The 23,695-nt window shown below is 45.4% G+C and overlaps 3 protein-coding genes across 26 annotated transcripts; 2 read left to right on the top strand and 1 right to left on the bottom strand.

Moving 5' to 3' along the window:
* The first annotated feature begins 293 nt into the window (after positions 1-293).
* sh2d5 (SH2 domain containing 5) lies at positions 294-7,848 on the top strand. Of its 4 annotated transcripts, XM_061783623.1 has the most exons (11): positions 295-499; positions 687-750; positions 2,261-2,326; positions 2,407-2,487; positions 3,632-3,706; positions 3,799-3,945; positions 4,431-4,631; positions 4,708-4,894; positions 5,139-5,244; positions 6,471-6,630; positions 7,280-7,848. In XM_061783623.1, exons 3-11 carry the CDS (start codon positions 2,276-2,278, stop codon positions 7,487-7,489), a joined length of 1,218 nt encoding a protein of 405 aa, XP_061639607.1. In that variant the 5' UTR covers positions 295-499; positions 687-750; positions 2,261-2,275; the 3' UTR covers positions 7,490-7,848. The 4 variants fall into 4 exon arrangements, with proteins under 4 accessions (XP_061639608.1, XP_061639609.1, XP_061639607.1 ...); XM_061783624.1 differs by lacking the exon at positions 687-750 and having other exon boundaries at positions 294-499; positions 4,470-4,631; XM_061783622.1 differs by lacking the exon at positions 687-750.
* Positions 7,849-8,003: 155 nt separating this feature from the next.
* kif17 (kinesin family member 17) lies at positions 8,004-22,736 on the top strand. 21 transcript variants are annotated; one of them, XM_061783612.1, is made up of 13 exons: positions 8,004-8,905; positions 9,387-9,626; positions 9,793-9,939; positions 11,279-11,380; positions 11,617-11,806; positions 12,518-12,940; positions 13,133-13,182; positions 13,278-13,443; positions 14,278-14,490; positions 14,965-15,179; positions 15,313-15,371; positions 15,457-15,580; positions 22,595-22,736. In XM_061783612.1, the coding sequence occupies exons 2-13, from the start codon at positions 9,396-9,398 to the stop codon at positions 22,628-22,630; spliced, it is 1,956 nt and encodes a 651-aa protein (XP_061639596.1). In that variant the 5' UTR covers positions 8,004-8,905; positions 9,387-9,395; the 3' UTR covers positions 22,631-22,736. The 21 variants fall into 21 exon arrangements, 17 of the variants coding, with proteins under 17 accessions (XP_061639596.1, XP_061639597.1, XP_061639591.1 ...); XM_061783613.1 differs by having other exon boundaries at positions 15,460-15,580; XM_061783607.1 differs by lacking the exon at positions 22,595-22,736 and adding an exon at positions 16,429-16,760.
* Positions 16,751-23,094, bottom strand: zgc:158258 (uncharacterized protein LOC791186 homolog). The gene is made up of 4 exons (XM_061783621.1): positions 22,880-23,094; positions 19,761-19,905; positions 19,490-19,685; positions 16,751-19,090 (listed from the first exon to the last, which is right to left on the bottom strand). Exons 2-4 carry the CDS (start codon positions 19,869-19,871, stop codon positions 18,030-18,032), a joined length of 1,368 nt encoding a protein of 455 aa, XP_061639605.1. The 5' UTR covers positions 19,872-19,905; positions 22,880-23,094; the 3' UTR covers positions 16,751-18,029.
* Between the last annotated feature and the right edge of the window lie 601 nt (positions 23,095-23,695).

Consider the following 23,695-nt stretch of genomic DNA (forward strand, 5'->3'; position numbering starts at 1 on the left):
CTCGGGTCTGCCGAGTAATAATGTTACTGTAACTTTATTAAAGGGAAAAACGTTTTTTTTCCACAACCTTCAAAAATTACAGTAAAACTGTGTCGAATTAAAATTGGGAACATTTTTTAAGTAAAATGTAATAGATAAAGTCGCTATGTATGTTAATAGTCAAACAGCACATTATGTTTAGCCGTGAGCAATAAAAGTAGAAGATGGCGAAACACTTTCGAATTCCATCGCGTGTAGTTTTTTAATGGTTATTTCTTTTTTATTTGATTCGTTTTTTTTCATCGCGTGGAGGTGTGCCACTTCCGCCTTGTGACGCCACGAGCCGTTTAACGAGAAGGAAAGTGAGAGCGGCGGATCCGACGGGCAGTCACCACCACGCCGCCGCGGTGAACACAACTTCGCTCGGACACGCCGCCACCCACCAACGTGGTGCCCCAGCTGGGCTTGAGCAGCACACCTGGGCCGAGGCACCAGCGGAGTTCGGACGGCCGGACTTCAGGTGAGTGAGGGCGGCGGGACCGTCGTCGAAGACAGCCTCGGTAAGAAGGGAGGCGGTCCGTGAACTCATCATGTTGAGACCCGTTCGGATGTCTTTTCCATTTTTTTCCCCCTCATACTTGGAAAAAGAAAAGAAAGCCTCAGATGAACTGAAACTTTCACTTAATTGTCTTAATTACCTCCACCAGGTTCGCCAACGTGTGTGCAAATGTTTTCGGCTAGGTGCGCCACCAAAGATGTTGTGGATTCTTGGTGAGAATCAACATATTGATGAATTCAAAACTTGGTCTGCGTTTACAATGGGCGCAAGCTATGCCCAAGCAAATTTGATTCAGATCCATTCATCCATTTTTTTCTATCCCACTTGTTCTCATAATAGCAACTGGTGAGCTGGAATCTGTCCCACCTGACTCTGGGGGAGAGAAGCAGGGTAAAACCCGGAGTGGTTGCCCGCCCTGCCGCATGCGGTTGTGTAGACAAACAAGCATTCATGCTCACTTGTACACTTAAGTACAATTTGGAGTCTTCAATGAACCTAACGGTCATGTTTTTAGGAAGCTGGAGTACCCAGACAAAAGCTGAGACTTGAACCCCTGACCTCAGAACTGTGAGGCAGGCGTGTTTACCACTTGGGCTCTGTACTGCCAATCCCCCCCCCCCCCAAAGAAATCCTCTTTCTTTCGCTCATTCACTGCCCGAAGCAATGTTCCCTGTATTTCCAACTATTTTTCCTTTCTTTAGCGCTCATCAGTAGAACGCAGGTTGGTTTCACCAAAAAGCAACAAGAAACAAGCTTTTTGTGAAAAGAAACATGTCAAGTAGAACAATGACACTGACGCAAATATTTATTGCTTTTGTGACACCTCAAACTATAAAGCAACAAAAACAAGACTGACAAAGGGGCTTTTGATGGCAAAATAATCTATTTACAGTTGGAATAGACTTAAGTATCGCCTGGGCCGATTATCAGTGCGGATATTCAGCATTTTGATGCATATCGGCATCTGCCTTTTTTTAATTTATTTTTTTTATTTTAAATCCCAGAGCTGATAAAACATCAATTTAAAACTCGGTAAACTTCAGGGATTTATTACAATTCCAGTTAACTTTCTAAGAGATGCTGCTGACCCTGGGAACTCTCTGCATTTTTGGGTAGTTTTTTTTTTTTTTTTTTTTAAACCTAAAAAAAAGATAAGTGAAAGATTAATATTTCAGTTATGTTGAATTTTTGGAAAACTTTGTTTACTGTAAAAAAAACTTTAGGGAGCTATTTATTTTGTTTGTTTTCATTAAAAAAACAAAAAAAAACTTGTTGCTAATCTGAAAAGCTGTTTATTAAACATGCTTAAGAGCATTTAAATGAGACCCTCTTCCGCGCCTGCCGGTTGAAAAACATACTTGACGAATATATTTGTCAGTGAATGAGTTAATTGTGATCAATGTGTAGTTGTTTTTTTTAACTGGCAATGGTGTGAATGAATTATTTTCAAGCTAAATAGAAATTTGTCTTTTTTTCTGAACATTACATAAAACCTGGACATACACAGTGGTGAATGTGAGATTGGATAAAAGCCGTCATCTTCTTATGTGTCACTCAGTGTTCCTCTTTCGCTTTGTTTTGTAAGATAAAAGATTCTTCTTCTTCTTCATAAAGTCGACAAAAGCTGCTGGACTATGTCCAACGTCCAGGTTTATAGAAATGCCGTTATTATACTTCCTGTTTGTACCTTGATGTACTGTATGCGTGTGTGTGCATGTGCAGAGATCTCCAGGCGTCATGGGCGAAGCAGCAGTAAGAGAGGATGGGGCGGTGATACGATCAGCTGAGGTCAGCACTTTTAGTATATTAGCGCCCGTACTCGCACGTTTGTCCATTTCTGCGTTTAATGCTACGTATTGGCGCCGAAGTACGTAGGCTCGTTTCCGGTGGACGACAGCTGCCTGGATGACCAGATGGAGCAACTGCACAGGAACTTAAAGGGCCTGAAAGTAAGAAAGAAAGAGATGTTAAACGCTCTACCTACCTACCTACCTACCTACCTACCTACCTACCTACCTACCTACCTACCTAACTAACTAACTAAAACTCATGGGCCACCGCATTGACAACTTCACTGAGCAATCAAGTATGCGCATCTTATCAGAAGCTAATGCTAATCTGTGCATTCAACAAAACTAAATGCAGTTCTGCTTACCTTTTTTTGGGGGGGGGGGGGCGGGGGGGTCACCAACATGTTAGCCCACCAAGGACCACATGAGTAGCTCTTGGGCCTGTTCTACAAATAGCTCACAAGTGATGGAACATTGTGATTTCCAAGGAATGCTGTAGAAGTGATCACTTGAAAATGTAAACACTTGCAGAGATATATAGAAATAAACGGTTGTATATTATTTATCAGTTCCCTACCATGTTAAATCATTCTTAAAATAATTGTGAGAAATCATTAACATGATCAGTGCCTTTTGTTAATATCGGCTTATCTGTATAAATCAAATGAATTTGAGTACATTTGTTATTTCTGAAGTTTGTATCTAACTGGTAGGTCTTTGCATTTGTCAGTGCTCAAGAAGTAGCTCTCTGTTTCAAAAAGGTTCTTGACCCAAGCTCGTTATGACAGTGTTGCCCACAGGTGTCAAACTCAAGGCCCGGGAGCCAGATCTGGCCCGCCACATGATTTTATGTGGCCCGTGAAGGCATATCATGTGTGTCAACTTCCATGATTCAAGCATTTCTGTGTTACCAAATATGGACAATAGTTGACAAACCCATTACCCTTGATTTCTGATTCCCAAACTAGTTTATACATTTCTGTGTAATAATATGATGAGGTGATTTAAAGATTTTTACGGTTTCACAGTCATAACGGCCCTCTGAGGGGAACCGAGACAAAAATAAGTTTGACAGCCCTGGTGTAGTCTGATGACCAGATTCTTGCTGTCCCTTGAAAGGGGTTCTGGATCTTGGCCCAGCCTACCTGATCATGCAGATAAAAGATTTACCCGGTTGTTCTTTTTTAGCAGTTGATGGTGGGCAGGTAATCCAGGGACCCAACTATTTGTACACAAGCAAATAAAAAGTACATTTTAATTAATACCGTATGTGAAATAGTTCTGCTGTATTTTCTCCCATCAGACATGCAAGAAGAGGAGGCCCGTATCCCTAAAGTTCTCCAGCAAAGGTGTGAAAATGTACGACGAGGACGAAATGGTATGAATGGTTTTGTTTTTGTTTTTTGGGGGGTGGGGGCACCACTGCAATCAACATCATTTGTTTGGTCCAACCTGTCATCCGGCCTCCAGACCCTCCTGATGGCCCACGCCCTGCGCAGAGTGTCGCTCTCCACCGCTCGGCCCAGCGACGCCCAGTTCGCCTTTGTCTCCCACAACCCGGGCAGCGCCGACGCCCAGCTGTACTGTCACGTTTTTCGAGCCAGACACGCCAGAGCTGTAAGAGACCGGCTTGCCTAATGTCATTTTCTTTGTTTATCAACCCAAAAGGAAGGGAACATTAATGATCGCTCATGATCATTGAACAACTCATCATATTTAGAAATGGCCACCTCCTCCCGGTCCAACATCTTCGGCCATCAAACCTGGTTCAAGAGTCAAATTTGGACCCAATAACCTTCTGGAAGGCTTGTCTCAGGATCGAGCTACCGACTCTTTGGCCACCCCTGATGTTTGGTCACAACACGTAGCACAATGCTTTCTGGTTGAGATTATGCAAATTTCCACACTTTTAGAGAAGCATTGTATGCAAACGTTCTGGTAAACTGCAGTCTAGAATGCAATAAAACCTCCCTTGGAAGGTGGGACCCATCTGTATTCAGAAAATATTCTTTTCGTGTATGTATAGTGAGTGTGGATCAAGAAAGTAGTATGACCATGCACATGTCCCCACTACCCGCCGCCCACCCCCCTCTCCCTTTTAGGCCCAGTTCCTGAACCTTCTGCTGTGCCGCTGTTTCCAGCTATCTTACTTGGAGAAGCATCCAGACGAAGCTCAGGAAGTTTCTTCTGGCTCTGCGCCTCGACGTAACCCGTCGCTTCTCAACCACGGCTTCCCGCTCAGTGTTAGCGCACTGGTGTCCTTCCGAAGAGCCCCCTTTCGGGGGTTGATGTTCGGGTCTAAGGTCGTCAGACAAAGTGGTTTTACTTTTATAGGGCACTTATTGAAACACTCCTGACATTTTCTTTGCCCGTGCATAGAAACGAGACAAGTTCTCCGACGAGCAGCAGCTCGGCAGCCAAGACGAGGTCTTCCCATCCTCCTCCCCGTCTCTGGTGCGCAAGAAAGCCATCCGCAACAAAGTGCTGCGCTCTGGGGCGTACCGCTCCTTCACGTTCACGCCGCTTAAGCAGCGCCACGTCCAGGAGCACCTCAGCGCATCACAAGGTGGGCCCGGTGTTCACAAGGCGCTCTCCAGATTCAGGGACTTGATTAGGTAACGCCCTCGCTCCTTGCTCACTTGATGGGGAGGTCACGTGGCGGTGTTTCTTCAGAGGTTTTAGCGAGGCTTACACGGGTGCTCACGCTTCAGCCTTTAACAAGCTGGCACATGTTTTGTTTTTTTATTGTTGGATTTTTGTCTTCCCTTCTTGAGAGTACAGTGATTTTTCTTCTCTTGTCGGTGGAGTAGAAAAGGACCCAGACAAAACCCAAGCAAGACGATCCCGGGCGCCGAGCTTGGCCGAAACTGAGGAAGCGCTCGCTCAGGCTGTGTGGTGTTGGGCCGGTATCGCAACGTGAGTGTATACATTTTTTTTTTTTATGATTTCAAACAGTTCCCAGGGGTCTTGATAACATGTCTAATGTGCTTATGTCAAAATACCTTAAGGATAATCTTAAAATCATTAGCTAGTTCTCTGCTCTTCTCCGCTTTGTTAAATGTTAGAGGTAAAACGAACTGCTGTTAGCCATGCTAATTAGCTAGTCACCTGCCTTGCTAGCGAGCCGATAGTGCAGTCATTTCTCATGTATAATGCGCACCACCCCCCCCAAAAAAATGACAAATCAATGGTGCACATTATACATAGGTATAGGGGGAATTATTATTTTTATTTTATAAATGAATGCCGCCATCCAGAGGTTATGCACTCTCATTTCAATATGCCACTGCCACCTAGAGGTTATGAGAAAGGTGTAGCCTACACTTTGATTCCAATATGACAGCATATATGTACAGTTGTGCTCATATGTTTACATACCCTGGCAGAATTTGTGAAAGTTTTTTAAAAATATGACTGATGATTGAACATTAATTTCTTTATGGTTATGTTTTGTTTGATGATAATGCTTTTCTGAAATAGTTGACAGTTCATTTTGAATCCCATTAAATAAAACTAAATGTGTTTCGCCTGGCCCTTCATGTTTTCTTTAAAGAATTGTACCCATCTTACAAATTCTGCACAACTGTGTGTTTTCTCACTTACTAAATAAAAGTAGGGCTGTGAATTTCAAAATAAGAGCATGTAAAGAAAATATTACGTGTCCAAATAAAGTGCTTAACTTCAGAATAATTAATACAATACATACAATCATGTTTTGATCATACGGGTAGAAGCAAAATAATGCATTGTAAAACTGCATTATACATGGGTAGAAAGGTTTTCCAGAATTTTGAGGTGAACTTTGGTGGGTGTATTATACATGGTTGCGCATTATACACGAGAAATGACAGTATTTATTCCACCAATTGTAGACACGCTAACTCTTGTAGCTGGTTGCAAACATTCATTTGAGGACTCTTACTGTATGTAAATCAGCCCCGCTGTTACTTAACAGTGACGCAAAGGTACAGAACTGCTCACTCACACATTTTCTGAAATAAGCAGCTAAAAAAAGATTTAATTTCACAAATGATGGGGCAGGCACTCCAGAGAGCCAACTAATTGTATATTAGCAATTAAAAAGCACATTTGACACAACATGCCCCCTTTAAAGCCAATATATCTCCCCTTCTGTGTCACAGTGACAGCAGCTACTCCCTCCTAGCTGATGACGTTTTGGGATCCTACCTCCTGTGCCCTCACCCCAAGAAACCCAAAAGTGGATCCCTCATCATTCGCTTCCCGTCCGGCCTCGTCACCCACCTCATTGAAAACACGCGTAAAGGGAATTTCCTGTTGGAGGTAACTGTCCTGAATGAGCGTGCACGTCGTTTTCACATCTGTTAGATGAAATTGTATGACTTTATTCCAAACATTTTAGTCTCTTCATTTCATCGCGTTTCTCATGGCTGCACTGCTTCCAGTACATGTGGATGTTTTTGTCCAATCAGATTTCAGCCTCTGTGTTGTCATGTCAATCTAATCTGATCAGTGGCTTCTGAATCAGTAGTTTTCGCTGGTGTCATTTCAATTACTCGTTCGACGAGCAAAGCACACATGAATACATTTAATAATCAGCATCTCTGGTGAGTATTGAATATTATGTCATGATTGTGAACTGCTCCCGATGATGAACGTGGCACATTTGCGTGCTGTTGCATTTTTGTACATAGTATTGATGGTTTATATAATTGCAACGTGATAATTGTGGTTTTAAGCGGTGGATTAAGTGAGGTAAAGCCTTACTGAAGGCCCAGGTACCAAATGCATGGCCCGCTGTACCTCACTATGAACATAATTCATTTACATACAACAATGTGCTTGTTCAATCATGAAAATATACTGCAACACATTTCAAAAAGCACATTTATTCTCAGTAAATGCCAACTTTTTCATGTCAAAACTAAACAGAGATAGTTTATCTATCCTTTTTGTCTTTGGCGTGTGGCAGAAATGCAAAACCGAATTCAGTTCCCTCGCGGAGCTGATTGAACATTACACGGAGAACCAGGATGGACTGCCGTGCCGACTGAGCTGCGCCCGCGTCAACCATTGCTACGAGTGGGAGGAGGAAGACTCCACAGATCCCAAGGCCCAGGAGCTGCACAAAAGCAGAATGCAGAGGATAGTCAAAGGGATAGGGATGAAATTTGGACACTAGAAGCTGTCAGCTGCTAACCTTTTTTTATTTTAAAAAAACTTTATTTTTTTTTTTTTTTTTTGCATGTTGGTGAGACATTCCAAACTTTATCAATACTCAACGCACCTTTTTATTTACCCTGTTGGCACTTCAAGTATCTATGATGTATAGGTCATTTTGTCAAAGCTCTCTTTTATGTACTTGTTGTTTTAATGTACGTTTTTTAAATAGAGTTCCATCGTGTTTTAAGGCATGTAACTATGCTTAACATAAGTACTTGCTCAATTTTTATGGCGTTATTTTATGGTTGTTAAATCTGATGGCAAAGGTGTTTCCCGCTCTATTGTCAAGTTATTGCAAATATATTTGTTTCTATTCAATTGTTTTGCTGGTATTACTAACACTTTGGCAGTGCTTTTTAGGACACCCAGATGTGTATAACAAGACAAATAATTTAAATGTTATGATATTTTGTGCCTGGTAAATGAGAGAAACTGGAAGTAGCAGAGAACATCCTTAAACAGCAGTTTGAACTTTTTCAAATGTAATTTAAAAAGTCATGAAACAATTATTTCTGCTAATGTTCAGAACCGCCGACTGGGGCGACGTCAGGCACGACGGACATGGAAGCTGTTCAAGCAAGGGGCTCGTTCGTAAATTAAAAGAAAGTGAGCACGCTGATGCTTCTTGGAACACTCGTACTCTCAAGTAGAATTTGGGTGTCGGATTGAATTTCTGAACACACCCTACGGACCGTAACTCCATCGACACTGCAAAAAGGCCACACGCTACCTAGCTAGTTGACTTGGCCTTGCCCTTAGCAAGATGGCCACCGGGCTAGAGCCTGGCTGTTGGACGTTGCAGGGCATTGTCAAGATACTAGAATGCAATTAAATAGTTTTATTACATTGTCTTGTTGGTAGGACGCTTACGAAACCCAATACATATATAATTTATTTGATCGCTATTTCATCTGGTAGAGGATCAGAAGTAGCAGAGACCTCCCTAAAACAGTATTATTGCAAATAGCATCGTGAGATGCAGGCGTAGTCACAAACAATTCTTACTTGTGCTAATAGACAGAAGCGTCTGAGAATCTCCTTTGGACCCAAACGACCGCCCTATGGATATGACTAATGATTATTCAGATGGCTTGCTGAGTGTCATACATCAAGATGGCCGCCCGCTGTCCGAGTCCGCCCTGAGCAAGATGGCCACCGGTCGAGTCAGGCGGTTGGTCGTTGCTAGGCAACCTCAAACCCACTGCGGCGCGAGAACGGGAATGGCAAAATGAAACTTGCTCCCACGGCGACGCACAAGAGGCGGACAACAACGACTTTCTTTTGTTACCGGGCGAGTTATTTGACTTTGAAGTTAAGCAGACGTCCTTTTATAACTACTAGCCGCCAAGTTCCAAGCTAGTTGCCAGGCGTTCTGGTGAGTGCTCACTTTATATAAGCTATGTTCTCCGGCCCGCCACAATATTAGGTACACCATAAGCAGTGTAAAAAAATTATATATATATAAATGCTCCGCTTTGCTTCATTTTGACAGTGTGAATCTTACTGACAAATGTTTCTAATATCTCGACCCTGTAGCCAATTAGAAACTAAAACCACAATATTAAAAAAAAAAACAATGATCTCGTCTCAATTTACTTGCAAACTAATGAAATCTTAGTTGAACACAACGTGACGACTTCTTTTTGATGGATGACAACAGGTGGCTACACAGATTAATTAATTGTAGTTTCTGCTATCCAGTGGTAGCATATTTAATTGTTCTGCCTGTCACTATACATGACTAAATGCATTATTATTTGTAGTAATAAATATATATATATATATATATACATATGGAAAATGGAGCAGTGGTTGTAAATCACCGATCTACTGTTTGTGACTTTTCATCCTTGCAGGTGGCTGCGATGGGGTCGGAGTCTGTGAAGGTGGTGGTCCGGTACAGGCCCCTGAACGACAAGGAGAAAGCTCTGGGTTCCAAGATGGCGCTGACCATGGATCCGCAGCGCTGCCAATGTTTCATCAAGAAGCCCGCGTCGGCCGACGAGCCCCCCAAGCAGTTCACCTTCGACGGGACTTACTTCACCGATCAAACGACGGAGCGGATCTACAACGAGAGCGCCTATCCTTTGGTGGAGGTGAGCTGAAGCTAAACATAGTGCTGCATGCTTTAAAAGATGTTTGTTTGTCTCACACTTGATGGGTGGGTAGGCGCTCCCAAGACCCAACTTGTTTTTATACAAGCAATTAAAAAGTCGGTTCACCCATATCACCGTGACCATAAAATGGATAATGATCTTACAGGGTGTCACCGAGGGATACAACGGCACAATATTTGCTTACGGCCAAACGGGAAGCGGCAAGTCCTTTACTATGCAGGGGGTGTCCGAGCCACCGGCCCAGAGGGGGGTCATCCCACGAGCCTTTGAGCACATCTTCGAGAGCATTCAGGTGGCTTTGGCAGCACGTATACCACTCGCTGAAACATTGTGTGGACTGTATAATTATACTGTTACTCTTAAAAATGTTAAAGTATGGAAAAATGAAACAAGAAAGTGGAACAAGGCTGAAAGACTTGTTTCTTTAGTGCACCAAAACGGTTGATGGCTCAAGTCACCTGCCGCACGTTTGGTGATTTAAATAAATAAATATATACAGTCTAGAATAACAGAAGACGAGACAAAAATAAGCTTTATCAAAACATTTCCTTGTTTTTAAATGTGTCATTTTTCAAGTCAATTTCAGGTCAGTTTGACGCACAACATAACAGAAGGGCGAATGAAATTGTAATTTTACATTGTGCAATTGTTTGTATGCCTGACAAGTTTAAACCTCCAGTTACGCTCATATCTCAGGAGCAGCAGTTTTGTTCCTGAGTCAGTTTGGCATGTTTCATTTCACTGCCAGCCCTCCCAATTAACATGTATATTTGACTTCTAAAGCCGTCAATGGCAGTGAATGTGTTAAGTATCCAAAAGTGTCGGAAACAAAACAAAACATCCCAATAAGATATTGTTTATATCTCATTATTAAGTCTGATATGAGCCGTTCTATGTCAGTTACACATATTAAGGCAAACATAGGTTTCATACCAAAACATTGCTTTAACTTTTTTATTATTTTATATTTATCATTTTTTGGGTCACTTTGACCCCACTTGAGGATTTAAAAAAAAAACCCACTTTTTTTTCCAGCAGCATGGTAGTATGACCTCGAGCAAAATGAAGAGTGAATCAACTATATTTGTCAATTTTCAAAGTGTGGTACTAGTGGTATGTGAAAGAATCACTACCTAACTACATTTCAGTTGTATTTCACTTTTTAGTATCACACATTTGCATTTCATCTTTAACAACTGTTTGTTTTCAAACATTTACGTGCAATGTTTATTTGACTTAATAATACATTGACTTATTATTGAAGTACTGTTTTTATTTTCCCATATTTAAGCAGAGTGTTAATGTTCAAATGATGCATAATGTTACAGTGGCTTCCAATAATGTTACTGTAAATATACTCTGTCTTGGTTTTGATGGCCTTCCACGCTAATGTTTTTTTCTTACGTTGCTCATTATAGTTTACGTGGAGAGCTGAGTATTTTTTTTCGGTGGTACTTCATGTGAATGTTTGAAAATCACTGAACTATATTTTCATTGGCTATGGGTGCATTGAGAAAGGGTCTAAATAATTATGAGACTTAAAAGTAGTTACCTAAACGCCACTGAACAAACCCATTGCTAAGTGTATAGATATCCTTTTGGCCTTAACTGTGCGTGTATTTCTGCACCAGTGTGCAGAAAATACCAAGTTCCTGGTGAGGGCGTCCTACCTGGAGATTTACAACGAGGAAATACGAGACCTCTTGGGCAACGACACCAAGCAGAGATTAGAGGTTTGCGGTGTCCTTTACTTTCTGTGTGTAGCGTGCAACGATTCCAAACAAGTCATGAAGCATTCTACCGCCTTGCATTGTGGGAGCCCATAGCGGCGTGGCCGGTACGTGCACAATACAGACAGTCCCGCGCGTTACCCCGGTGACGAGGTTGTTACACAATTCTGAAGGTCACACTGTTTGAACAAGGTGACAGACAGAGTGTTTTTTGTTTGTTTGTTTTTTGGGGCCCCCAGCTGAAAGAGCACCCGGAGCCCGGGGTGTACGCCCGGGACCTGTCCATGCACACGGTCCACAGCGTGGCCGAGTGCGAGACTGTGATGGAGCGTGGCTGGCGGAACCGCGCCGTGGCCTGCACCTTGATGAACAAGGACTCGTCTCGCTCGCACTCCATCTTCAGCATCCACCTGGAGATGTGTCGCACAGGTCAGGGGTCAGGCCACGTCATACATCCTTTGGCTTTTTGTGTGAAAAGATGATGATGTACTATATATTGAGCCAGAATATTAACTTGAGATAGGAACTCTCCTGGTTCCTCTGTACAATATCCATCTAAACATTTTATACAGCGCTTGTCGTCATTAGAGGACCTAGTAAGAGCTTTCTTATATGGGAATACACATTAATGGTGGCCACCCAGTCGCAGGGCACATATAGACAAACAAGAATTCATACTCTCATTTATCCTGTTGAACAATTTAGAGCAGGGTGTCCAGCTCATCGCAATTTGATCTCAAGGGGGCCGGACGAGGAGACTCGTGGCCTCATAAGCTACAAATAACATACATAATGTAAGCTTACTTTGCTCCTGAAACGCCATCTTTTAGCCTTCACAAGGACATCGACATCGGGCGTCAACTCCTGAGTGAGAGCTCATTTCAGAAAGTCGGGATTAATAACGATTTTCTCGTCGTGTTCGACCCCCAGTGGCCAAAACTAGCAATAAGTTACTTTCTATTGAAAAATTGCAGTTAACCCCCCCCGCCCCCCCCCCCCCCCCCCCCTCGTATGTTTGACATTCAGAGTCTTCCATCGACCTACACACATTTTTTTCGAACGTGTCGGGCGTCTAGCTTCCCTGAGTAGGACGAGCTGTGTAAAAAGTAGGCAGCGAGACTGGGTGTCGTCTCTCCTCAGACGCAGCAGGCCAGGATCACCTCCGAGCCGGGAAGCTCAACCTGGTGGACCCGGCGGGAAGCGAGCGTCAGTCCAAAACGGGTGCGACGGGCGAGCGACTGCGCGAGGCCACCAAGATCAACCTGTCGCTCTCGGCCCTGGCGGACGGCCGCTCCAAATACGTCCCCTACCGGGACTCCAAGCTGACCCGGTTGCCGCAGGACTCGCTGGGCGGCAACACTCGCACCCTGATGGCGGCCTGCCTCTCGCCGGCCGACAGCAACTACGAGGAGAGCCTGAGCACGCTGCGCTACGCCAACCGCGCCAAGAGCATCCGGAACCGGCCGCGCATCAACGAGGATCCCAAGGACGCGCTGCTGCGAGAGTACCAGGAGGAGATCAAGAAGCTGCGGGCTCTCGTCGCCTCTGCTGCTGCCCTTCCTTGTGAGTAGACTTACAAAATCTGCTCATACTCAGCAGGATTATCTGGGAATTTACAACACTGAGAGTGCAAGATTCCTTCGAATGCAAATTGCTTATTTTATTATGAACGTGAGAATCGCATGGCGGGCCGGACCACGTTGTCATGTTTTCGTCTCTCGGAATCCTGCGCGGCTGCGGTGTCCGGGCGCCAAGCTGAGGTCTCCCGCAGCTCCGCCGACGGCGAGAAGGAGAAGATTCAAAAGGTAGCTCGCAGCAGAACGTTCCCACGCTCACATATCAGTTGACGTCGGCGCCGCGGTCGCCCCGTTCGAGTTTATTTACCGCTGCGGCCTTTCAGGACTACGAGGAGAGGCTGGCCAGGCTGCGGGCCGACTTCAGCGCCGAGCGGGAGTCCAAGGCCAAGCTGCAGGAGGACATCGCCGCCCTGCGCTCCTCCTACGACTCCAAACTGTCTGCCCTGGAGAAGGTCACATCCAGCAGGGGGCGCTCCGCCCCAACGAATGGTGAGATGGAACGTCTTCCCCTTGGCAACTGTTGGGTTTTAAATAAGAACTAGGACTGTTGTAGAGTAAGGTACTGAGCCCTGCCGCAAATAGCGAAAAACACGAGTGACGGACACCCACACCCGTATAAAAATTTTTTTTAATCATTTTATGATTTGATGATTTGATGATTTTGTATTGTTTGCTTTGTCTCCTAACACAAGCGAGTTCCATGAGTGTGACAGCAGAGGAGAGCGCCGACAGCAGCGCACACTCGATGAAAAGCCCCCTCCTGCAAATACGCGCAACCCCAACTTATGCAGTCGTACTTTCAATTGCGGCTTAGCCGAGCAAGTCCACGGCGACACGTGACGCTGCTCCAGATGGAGTTCCAGAAGAGTCGCCTGGTGTCAGCGCAGCAGGGGGGGATGTGAAGCAGAAAGAAGCTCTGGAGACGTCGCTGGCTTGCTGCCATGTCTGCTTACCTTCAGCACTAATTAAGACAACTACAGATCACGAAATAAAAGAAATCTTGATTTAGACATTTAGACATATTCCAGCCCTCCATTTTCTATCGCACTTGTCCTCATCAGTGTCGCCGGTCAGTCGGAGCTTATCCAAGCTGACTTTTGGCGAGAGAAGCGTGGTACACCGAGGACTGCTCACCACATACACCAGTTTTAACACTTGGAAATTAATTTTAGTTACCAAATTGTGATGATAATAATAATAATAATAGTTACCTTTATCTGGGGGTCAATTGTCGGACGGACTTCGTCCTCCTCATTCCTCGTCCGTGTCATTTGGACACAACAGTAACGTGGCTGTAAAATGGCAGCCCTGTCTCTCGCGCAGGCTTCAGAGGCTGGAGCAGGAGGTGGTCGGCGGCGAGCGGGCCCGCAACCAAGAATTCCGGCAGAGGAGGAAGGCGGCCGATCAGAGGAAAGCTCGGCTCGTCGAAGCTGCTCAGTGTCCACGACTCCGTTCAGGAGGAGGTCCGTGCCAAAGGCCAGATGTTGCTCAAGGTCCAGGGAAAGGTCCGACGCCGTGCCAGAACATGTACATTAAGTACGCCTGCAATATCATCTTTATTTGCCAAGTATGTCCAAAACACACAAGGAATAACACGTTCCTTGAGTTGTTGTTGATTTGGTTTTGTTGAATCACTAAACAATACCAAATAAACAACAAAGGGTTAATAAACAGTCATTAAAAAAAAATAAGATTTAGCAATAAATTATAATGCCAAATAAATGTGTTTCAATGGAATCATTGATTTAAAAAATATTTGATAGTGAAAGCCCGAAGTAAAGTATAAAGTGCAATTCAAAACAACACGTTGAAGATGTCTGCCTTTTATCACAATGTCAAATTGAGCTTTTTCCAAAAAAAAGGTAATCAAAACTCAAAATGTTGACAGTTTGATACAGCTCTCGTGTTGCTAGTTCATAGATTGCGCGGGTGTGCCTAATATTGTGGCCAAATCCATGGAACACTTCTGTTGCGGGATTTGGAAAAACACGGACCTTTTTCCTCCGTCAGCTGAAAGCGGCCAAACTGGAGATCCGCGACCTGCAGACGGAGTTCGAGGAGGAGAGGAAGGACTACCTGGCCGCGACTGCAACTACAGCAGCCCGGAGCGCCTGAAGAGAGAGGCCGTGTGGGACGAGGAGAGCGCCGCCTGGAGGATTCCCGACGTGACGGTCCAGAGAACCTCGCTGCCCTCAGGTGGGACGTCACGAGGAGGATGCGCCGAGGTGGTCTTGCATCCATCCATTTTGTGTAGTCGGGCGGGCTCGATTTTCCATACTATTTTCGATATTATATCCCTTTCGAGGCGGTATTGTGTCCCACGTTTCTTAACACGTCCCCGGTGTCCTCCTCCCTCAGCCGTGGCTTCAAAGCCCCGCCAGGCCAGAGGCCCGCCCGCCGATCCTGAAGCGCTTGCGGTGGGTTTTTGGCGCGGGGTCCCGCTCGTCCGCGTGCCCTCACCACACTCGTCCGCCGGTCTCAAACGTGTGCGTCCCCCCCCAGCAGGTTGAGGAGGACGGGTACAAAGAGCTGCTGGAGCGCAGCGACAGTGAAAATATCGCCAACGCGTACTTCAGATTCAAGAGGGCCAGCCAGCTGCTCGGGGGGCAAACGGCAACGGGATGCGGTGAGATTTTTTTCTTAACGCCGTCGTCCTTTTGATTGTGTACAGTAACCCCCCGTCGATGTTGTACTGTCCGTACTATACTGTACCGTATAGAGTCCGAGCCCTGCCTCGGATAGCGGAAAACCTTGAGTAATTAGCGCCTTCCTAAAAAAATGTTACAACGGCATATATTCATCGTTTAAACGGTAAATATGTTCGCAAAACATCATTTCAAACTCATTTTGCAACACTACCCTTCAAAATAAATGGCTAACTGATCATTTTATTTTGAACCGGAAGTACACGTGCACATGCGCATACAGCGGCGACTCGCAGTAACTTCCACTAACAGGAAGTAAGTTAGCGTGGATATAAAAGTCTACACCCCCCTGTTCAAAAACCTGGTTTTTGTGATCAATTATTTCAAAACTTTTTGGGGGTTTTTCCCCACCATTAATGTGACTTATAACCCCTACAGCTCAATTGAAAAACATTTTCAAGACAGGACGTAAAATTAAGCAACTCAGGTAATGTGGTTGCACAAGTGTGCACACCCTCTTATACAAGGGGATGTGGCTGTGTTCAGAATTAACCAATCACATTCAAATTCATGTTCAATGGGACTCAATGGGATTAAGTTAGTTCTAAGAGGGTGCGCACACTTGTGCAACCACATTATTCGAGTTATTTTTTACTTGCCGTCGGGACAAATTGTACATTTTTTGGTTGAGTTGTACATACAGGTAAGAGGTCACATTAATGGTCGAAAAAGTTTTGAAACGATTTAGTTTTTGAAACGGTCTATTTCATTTTATTTTTTGACATCACAAAAAACAAACACTATATTGACTGTAGCTCCTCACCCACAGCCGCCCCCGAACGGGTCGCCCCACCTAAGCGTCGATGCGAGCCCGGACTCCGTCACGCCACGTCCCTTTCGCCTCGAATCCTTGACTCTGCCTGCATCCAGTGGCAAGGCGAAGAGGAAAAAAACCAAATCTCATCAATAATGGAGGCAAGCGATCGGTCGGGCACAACCAGCTGTATGCTGGCGCCGCAGTGGCGCGCGCTTAAAAACGGTCCCCCCAAAAAACTTTGATCACCAAACATTTGAACCTTCCTGCTTCACTGAAGTCATCATGCATTTATTCCATTCATAATGGTAAAGATGTTTTGAATAATAAAGATGTCGAGTACAGTATGCTGATGATTGGTGAGATGCTCAATTTGTTTTGTCTGTGCCCCCGAGAGCCGGATGAAGGTGATCTGGGGGCCCCTGCCGCCCCCGATGAATACAAATGTTTGCTAATTGTTTTCACCCAATGTACAGTCCAGGGTGTACCCCACTTCTCTCGCCAACAGTCAGCTGGGACAACCGCAACCCTAATGAGGACAAATCGATTCGGTGATGGATGGATGTTTTGTGATTGGCTGTCTATCGGTTTACCTGCGACACGAATGAGGACCAGCACTGTAGAAAACGGATGAATGGATGGATAGGCCAGTTTTCGACCTTCTGCAGCTCCCTTTTTCGCCTCAGTGTCACATTTCACAATTTGGCCTGATTTCATCCTCCACTGGAGAATATGAGTTGGCGGACAGCGAGTGAGACGTGTCAGTTTCAGAACCCGACACCCCTCTTTTGGCGTAGAAATACAAGCCACTGATAGCACCCCCGTTTGTCGAGCAGCGCGCGATAACGGCGAGCGCGGAAGGCTTCGGTGGCGTTGCGTAACATCTCGAGGAAGGAATTAAAAGTCAAACGCCCAAAAGCGGATGCAGCGAGCAGAGAGAAAGTTAACGCGCATGCCGAGCCGAAGCTAATCTGATAACGGAAGAGTAAGACGAGCGGCGCAACCGCGTAGCCGCTCTGCCGATCACAAAATCCCCAGCGACTCCAATTATTTGCGCTCAAACGTTTCATTTTTCTTGTGCATGCGTGAAAAAGACAACATCGAAAGAGTCATGACTACTTTTCATTCCGCAAGCAGGGTACACGCATAGCGACAATTCGGCCAAACGTAGGCAGAAAAGGCCCGACTGTCTCGGAACGATTATCCTGCCCGATCTGCTTAGAAAAATGCTAAACCTGTTCAATATTTTCGCGGTCTCTCACATTGAAAACATCGGTTAAAATGGCAAATGTAACCCGCTTAAGAGGATGAAGTTCAGAATTGAGAAAATTCTTGACTTCAGCCAATGTCCAAGTTGAGGCACAGGCGTGAACCCTGAATTTGTCAACAATGCAAAGGTCCCGTAAACGTGGCGGAGCTCGGAGTTCTCCACTGGGAAACGATCGATCGGATTTGAGCTGCAGCACAACAGGACGCCGTTGGAAAAACTGCGTAGCGAGGAGAGAGCCGCTCCTTTAAGTTGATCGTTCTCTCCGTCCTTAGCGGACGGACCCGAGTGCCAAGTGGCCTCGTCAGGCTTTTAGCTCCCGTTGACTCGGGAAGTCCTCCGCTCGGTTTTACTCGTGCGGCTCGTCTCGGAGCAGTCCCAACTTCCTGAGAGCCTCTTTTCTGTCGGCGCCCATTCCAGGCACCATCATCACCGTGTACGCCACAGAGTTTGAGGCTTTGGGGGCGACCGGCTGCTCCTCGGCGACTGTTTTGAGTCGCGGTTGAGGACGGTTCATCTCATTTTTGCAGTTGACAGGGCGCTCTGGACCGGTCGTCTTCAACCTGTTGAGTTGAGCGAGCGACACGGGCTGTCGGTCGCACCCGGAGCGGTGGTGGAAACTCGCAGTGCTCTGCAGCCCCTTACTCCTGGGTCCAGGGGGCACCGGAGCGTGGCAAAAAGAGGGGCTTCTCGACGGACCGATGTCTGCGGGACTTTTTGAAAATCCGTCGCCCGCGGACGAATGAAACTTGGGGAGCTCCAGTCGGGCCACTTGGGCAGTCTCTGACGGACGGTCTTTGAGGAGGCCCAGCTTCTGCAAAGCTTCCTGGCGCACCACTTTGGGATCTGTTGTGTTCTTGAGACTGTATGATGAGTTGGAGGCGGGGCGGCCCGCTTCCCTTTCTGTCTTCGTTGAGATATTTGAAGGGATTCTTTTGGGTTTCGCTGCAACTGGCGGCGGGCCTGTCCTAGACCCGTCTGCCTCCGAGACAGCTCTGTCATTTCCAGTGTTTGGACCTTCTGTGACGCATTTGACCAAGTCTACGGTGTGATCGACTGTGGGACACAAAGGTGTTTTCTTTGTGGAGGCGCTCCTCCGTAGGTAAACAAGCGCATCGTAGGATAAAGGTCCTCTCTCGCCTGTCTTCACCAAGTTGTCTTTGGGTTTGGTTGCAGCAGGTATCACAACATTGACCTCGAAGGGTACATGCACGCCAGCAGGCTTGTGGCTGGAGTTGTCGCTAAATGAAAGAGATTTCTTCTTATTTAGCTGAATAGCAGCATTGACGTTTGGTTCGGCACAATTAGAGCTGCTCGCCAAAACAAAAGGTGTCGGTACAAGGTAGTTCTGTATGGATTTGTTCTCCACTTTTTCCCTGACGGTCTCCATGAAGTTGTGCTTTTGCAGACCTGTAAGACAAAAGATGCTAGTTGGCAAAAAGGACTGAAACCTGAAAGGGCAAAAGAGAGCCAAGCTGACTCTCTCTCGGGGCTCAGGCAGAAACGATGTCAAAGCACAATTACAAGACGGGTTTGCGAGGCTCTCTCGTCTCTCGCCTCAAGCAGCTTAGCGGCGTCCTCGTCAACGAGCATCGGGTTCGACCGTGGCGAGAAGACGAGGCGCTGTAGGTATTACTGTTCCGGTGAGCGCCAAAAACTTTGACGAAAAGACACGCTGGTCCGACCCAGAAGACACACAGAGACGTTAACGGACGCTCTTAGTCATGAATCCCACATGGGTCGGACCGCTTTATTTTCTTGACAAGGTCGCAGCTAAATCTGCATCTGTCGCCGGGAAGATTACCTCACCGTTGAGCTTGGTTTTGCTCATGGAGGCTGACAGGTCTGCCAGTCTGGAGGCCAGGCTGCCAGGGTCGGGCAAGAGGTCCAGTTCGTCGTCGGAGCGTCCGCTGTCGTCCTGGGTGTCTAAAGACTCAATGGTCTCCTCCAAAAACATGAGGCAAGCTTTCTCCTCCGCAGACAAGTGCTCCAGACTGTCATCGCTCTGTAATGGAACAGAATAGCCCCATGGAACGCTCTGCACTTTCGGCGTCGACGAGTTTCAGACCACGAGACTTACGAAACCAGAGTGTCCGCTGACAACGCTGTCACAGCTGCCGGCGCCGTCCATGCCGGCCGACGTTTCCGGTGCGGTGCCGCCTGGCCACGTGTCGCTTTTTGGCATTTTCATCAAACGTCAGATGTCCCAAAAAGGCCGCCTCGCTCTGATCATGGAGAATAGCGGCGTCACAAAACATCATCCATTTTGGGGGGTTTTCTTTAAATGTACAAGCTTATGAATGTGCTAAAACACTTGTGTGTGTGTATGTCATGTTCAAATAAATAATACATTTAGCCGAAAATTACAACTCCAACCCTAACCAAAACCTTAAGGTTAGGGTTGGGTAAAGGGTTAGGTCTTCAAGGATTGGAGTGAGAGATTTAGAGTAGCTTTACTCTTCATTTCCAACCCAAACTTCATGGTTGGGGTACCAAACTCAAGGCCGGGGGACCAGATCCGGCACTCCACATCATTTTAGGTGGCCCGCGAAAGCAAATCGTATGCGTAGATTTCATATTTTTTTTGCTAAAATACCAACATTGCAAATGGTCACTGTTAATAAGCTCCCGTTTAAAATACATGAAATAGTTGATCACATTTTTTTTTTTTTGCTGGCTTCTGATTTCAGAACGAGCTATCCAGCAATTTGGTGGTCACCAGTCAACATTAGGCCCCTTAAAGACTAACAGTAGACTTTCAAACTGGTCTTATAACCATTTGTATTCCTTGGGTTTCAGCTCACTACGAGACTGTCCTTGTTTTAGTGTGCTGTTTGTTTTGAATTGTTTTATGTTTCCTAAAGTGCTCTATAAATAAAGTTGCGTTACGTTGACTCAATTCTACCTGAACCCTAACCTTGAGTCCAAAGCCTAATCCCTTATCTTAATACTTAACCCTACCCAAACCTCTCAAACAAAGCCTCACCCAAACTTACCCATCTTAACCCAACACTTTTACAAAACTTAAAGACCCTTAGTAGTAACGGTACAAAATATGCATGTGAGGTGCAGATATTATTTGTATCCACTTGGGGTCATCACCCTCATGTTCTAAACTGTAATCTCTGTGACTTTGAATGTGCGCGGCTTCAAAAGGCAGGGATCGGCCTGTCGAGTGACGCGAGAGTCAGCGAATGAGAGTGCGGGCCCGGTTGGTTGTTGTTCGATCGGGATAGCGGCGGGCCGTTAAGTGGCGAACCATTATCCAGCCTGCGCGCCCAGTGCCTCTGTGCTTCACTCGAGCCGTGCAGATAGTGTGTACTCGACGGCAATGTGCTTGTTACATGTTTATTTTGTTAGCATTTGTTCACTGAAGCGATGTGCAGTGCACCACCGCCGGCTGGGCTGTGTCTATTCTTGACCACCTGTTACAATTCCTTCGAACTTTCGAACTAGCAGTGGTAGGCTCTATTCAATGTTTACCACACAAGTAAGTAGGCGGTAACATTAATCTGTGTAGAAAAGTGATGGCCGCGAAATGAAACGTGTACGATCGAAGCATTTGCGATACAGTGAGACCACGGAAAGTGAACCGCGATATGGTGCGGGATTGTAGTTCGTCAAAGGGATGACGGCGCATTGTAGCGCGCTGCGTTTGTGACAAAGCATCTAAACCGCCATGTGACTCAGATTACAGCACGCACGCTGCTCCTAATCGTCCTCGGCAGGATCACATTCACAGCCTCACCCCGACGCAACCTGCACATTATATTACTACTAAATCCATTTGACATTGCAAGCGGACTGCAGCATAAAAGAACATTTGTCCTGACTGGTTTTGGCTGCTTTCCAGCTCCTGGGATGCAAAAGAGTACACTTCATTGTTCACGCTAGGCGACCTCCAGCTGTCAGGATGCGGACGCGAGATAACCTTGACAAAAAATGTCACACAGAGCTTATGCAAATAACAAATGTAGACTCCAGATGAATGATGACATTTGGCTGTGTCGTCTGGATCTATGATACGCACTTGCCGATTTTCAACAGCACCGATTTTGCAAATGTCAGCGACCTCACACTTGACAAGGAAAATAGAAAAGAGAGTAGCAGTAGTAGAAGAAATACAATAAGTTGGCTATGTGCAATGTACAAACCCCATTTCCAATGAAGTCGGTCTTAACTTCTTTGGAACATGTTGCAGGCATCACATTCAAATTGAAAAGAAAAAAACTGGAGGTTGAAAAGGATTTGCAAATCAACATATTCGGTTTTTAATTCACGTTTTACACAACGACACAACTTCATTGGAATCGGGGTTTGTACGTTGCAGTTGCAAAACTCTTTTTGTTGCGGTCAATGAATTAGGAGACGTGACAAACTGAGGAGTTCTTTTTAGTGTTAACCACACACATAAGGACAAATGTTGAACAGGTTTCTGAGCAGATTGGGAAATAATTTTTAAAAAGCACTCTTAACACATCCCACACCAAAGGATAATCATTTCAGGATAATCTTTTAAAGACATCCAAGAATTGTACATTTGCCAACTTTGATCGGAAAGGAGACAAAATGTGGACATTTGGCCCAATTATCAGCAAGCGTGGCCTGCTTTATGATGGATAAACCACGGGATAATTGCTCCAGATCATATTTTAAAGATATCTAACAATTGCTCAAATTTTATTATCGACGTGTGCATTCCACTTAAGACAAAATCTCGTTTTTAAATTGAGCTCTAAATCTAATGAAAAGCCTTTACGAAGCTAATAATCAGTGTAAAAAAAAAAAATTTTTAGTTGTCATTTGCAGTTTTTTCTAAGTTTGGTTAGCTTACAGAAGATGTTAGAAATATTCTGAAGATCGAGTGCAGTTGAACACTTGAGCGAAAGTGACATTCAATTTTTCTTTGTGAAGGTTTGTGAAGCACCTCATGAATGCCGTGGCCGCTGAGTCGAGGAACGAGGAACGAGGAATGAGGAATGACCAATGGGCGCAACAACATTAACGTATGGCGATATGCACGGCTGTATGTTGTTATCGTCTAATAGGAGTGACGTGGATGAAGCCCAATGTATTATTTTGTATGATGTATTATTATTACGCACGACCTCGGTGAAGAGGTCATTACAAAAGACGGAAGTTGTAGCGCCCAAGGGAATATTTTACTTCTATGATTGAGTATAAATATATTTTTTTTACCTTTAAATCGTTTGCGCTCCATGTTGTTGTCGTTGTTTCTGGCGAAAGTGCTCCTGCGAGCCCGCGTCTCTGTACCTACTTGCGCGAGGTGGCTAAGCCGTCAGCCAATCAGACCGTGCCGTCCCCGAGCCGTCAGCCAATCAGAGAGCGCTTTAAAGGCGCGTTGTCATGGCAATAAGCTGAAGTTAAGCACTCCAACGCTGTGGACAGTGTTGTACTTTTCCTTCCTGCCCACAACGAGCCCCAAAACCTCCACGCACATTTTGAGGTTTCCAAATTGCACACCTTTCCCCGACACTTATTTCCAGACTTGTGCGTGGAAAATGCAAATAATTTGAGGAAATAAATGTATCATGATTTTTTTACATTCCATTGTGTCGCCAATCAATTTCCAGAAGATTATAGCGAGGTGCTGGAGCTCATGCAAATAAAGCGCAAACCAGAAGTCGAGACCGCAGTGCTCGTTGTCACGGGACTCACAATCGCCGCCACCCGAAGGTTGGACATGCGTGGCAAACCTGTTCACACAAATTCACTTAAGCCTGTCTTGAAGCCCTCATTTAAAACCCTAACACTGTCTTGAAAAGCTCATGTGAAACCCTACAACTATCATTGCCGTTTTGAAACCCTAATTTGAAAAGCCAACGCTTTTTTGAACCCCTACTTTGGAACCCTAACCCTGTTTTGAAACACTGACAGTTTTGAAAACCATAAAACTATCTTTAAAAACCCAATGCTATTTCGAAACCCTGACCCTGTTTTGAAGCCTTAATTCAAATCCCCAACGCTGTTTTGAAACCCTACTCTGAAGGGTTG

This window comes from Phyllopteryx taeniolatus, chromosome 9 (assembly GCF_024500385.1).
Source record: "Phyllopteryx taeniolatus isolate TA_2022b chromosome 9, UOR_Ptae_1.2, whole genome shotgun sequence".
In the NCBI taxonomy this organism is placed as follows: domain Eukaryota; kingdom Metazoa; phylum Chordata; class Actinopteri; order Syngnathiformes; family Syngnathidae; genus Phyllopteryx; species Phyllopteryx taeniolatus.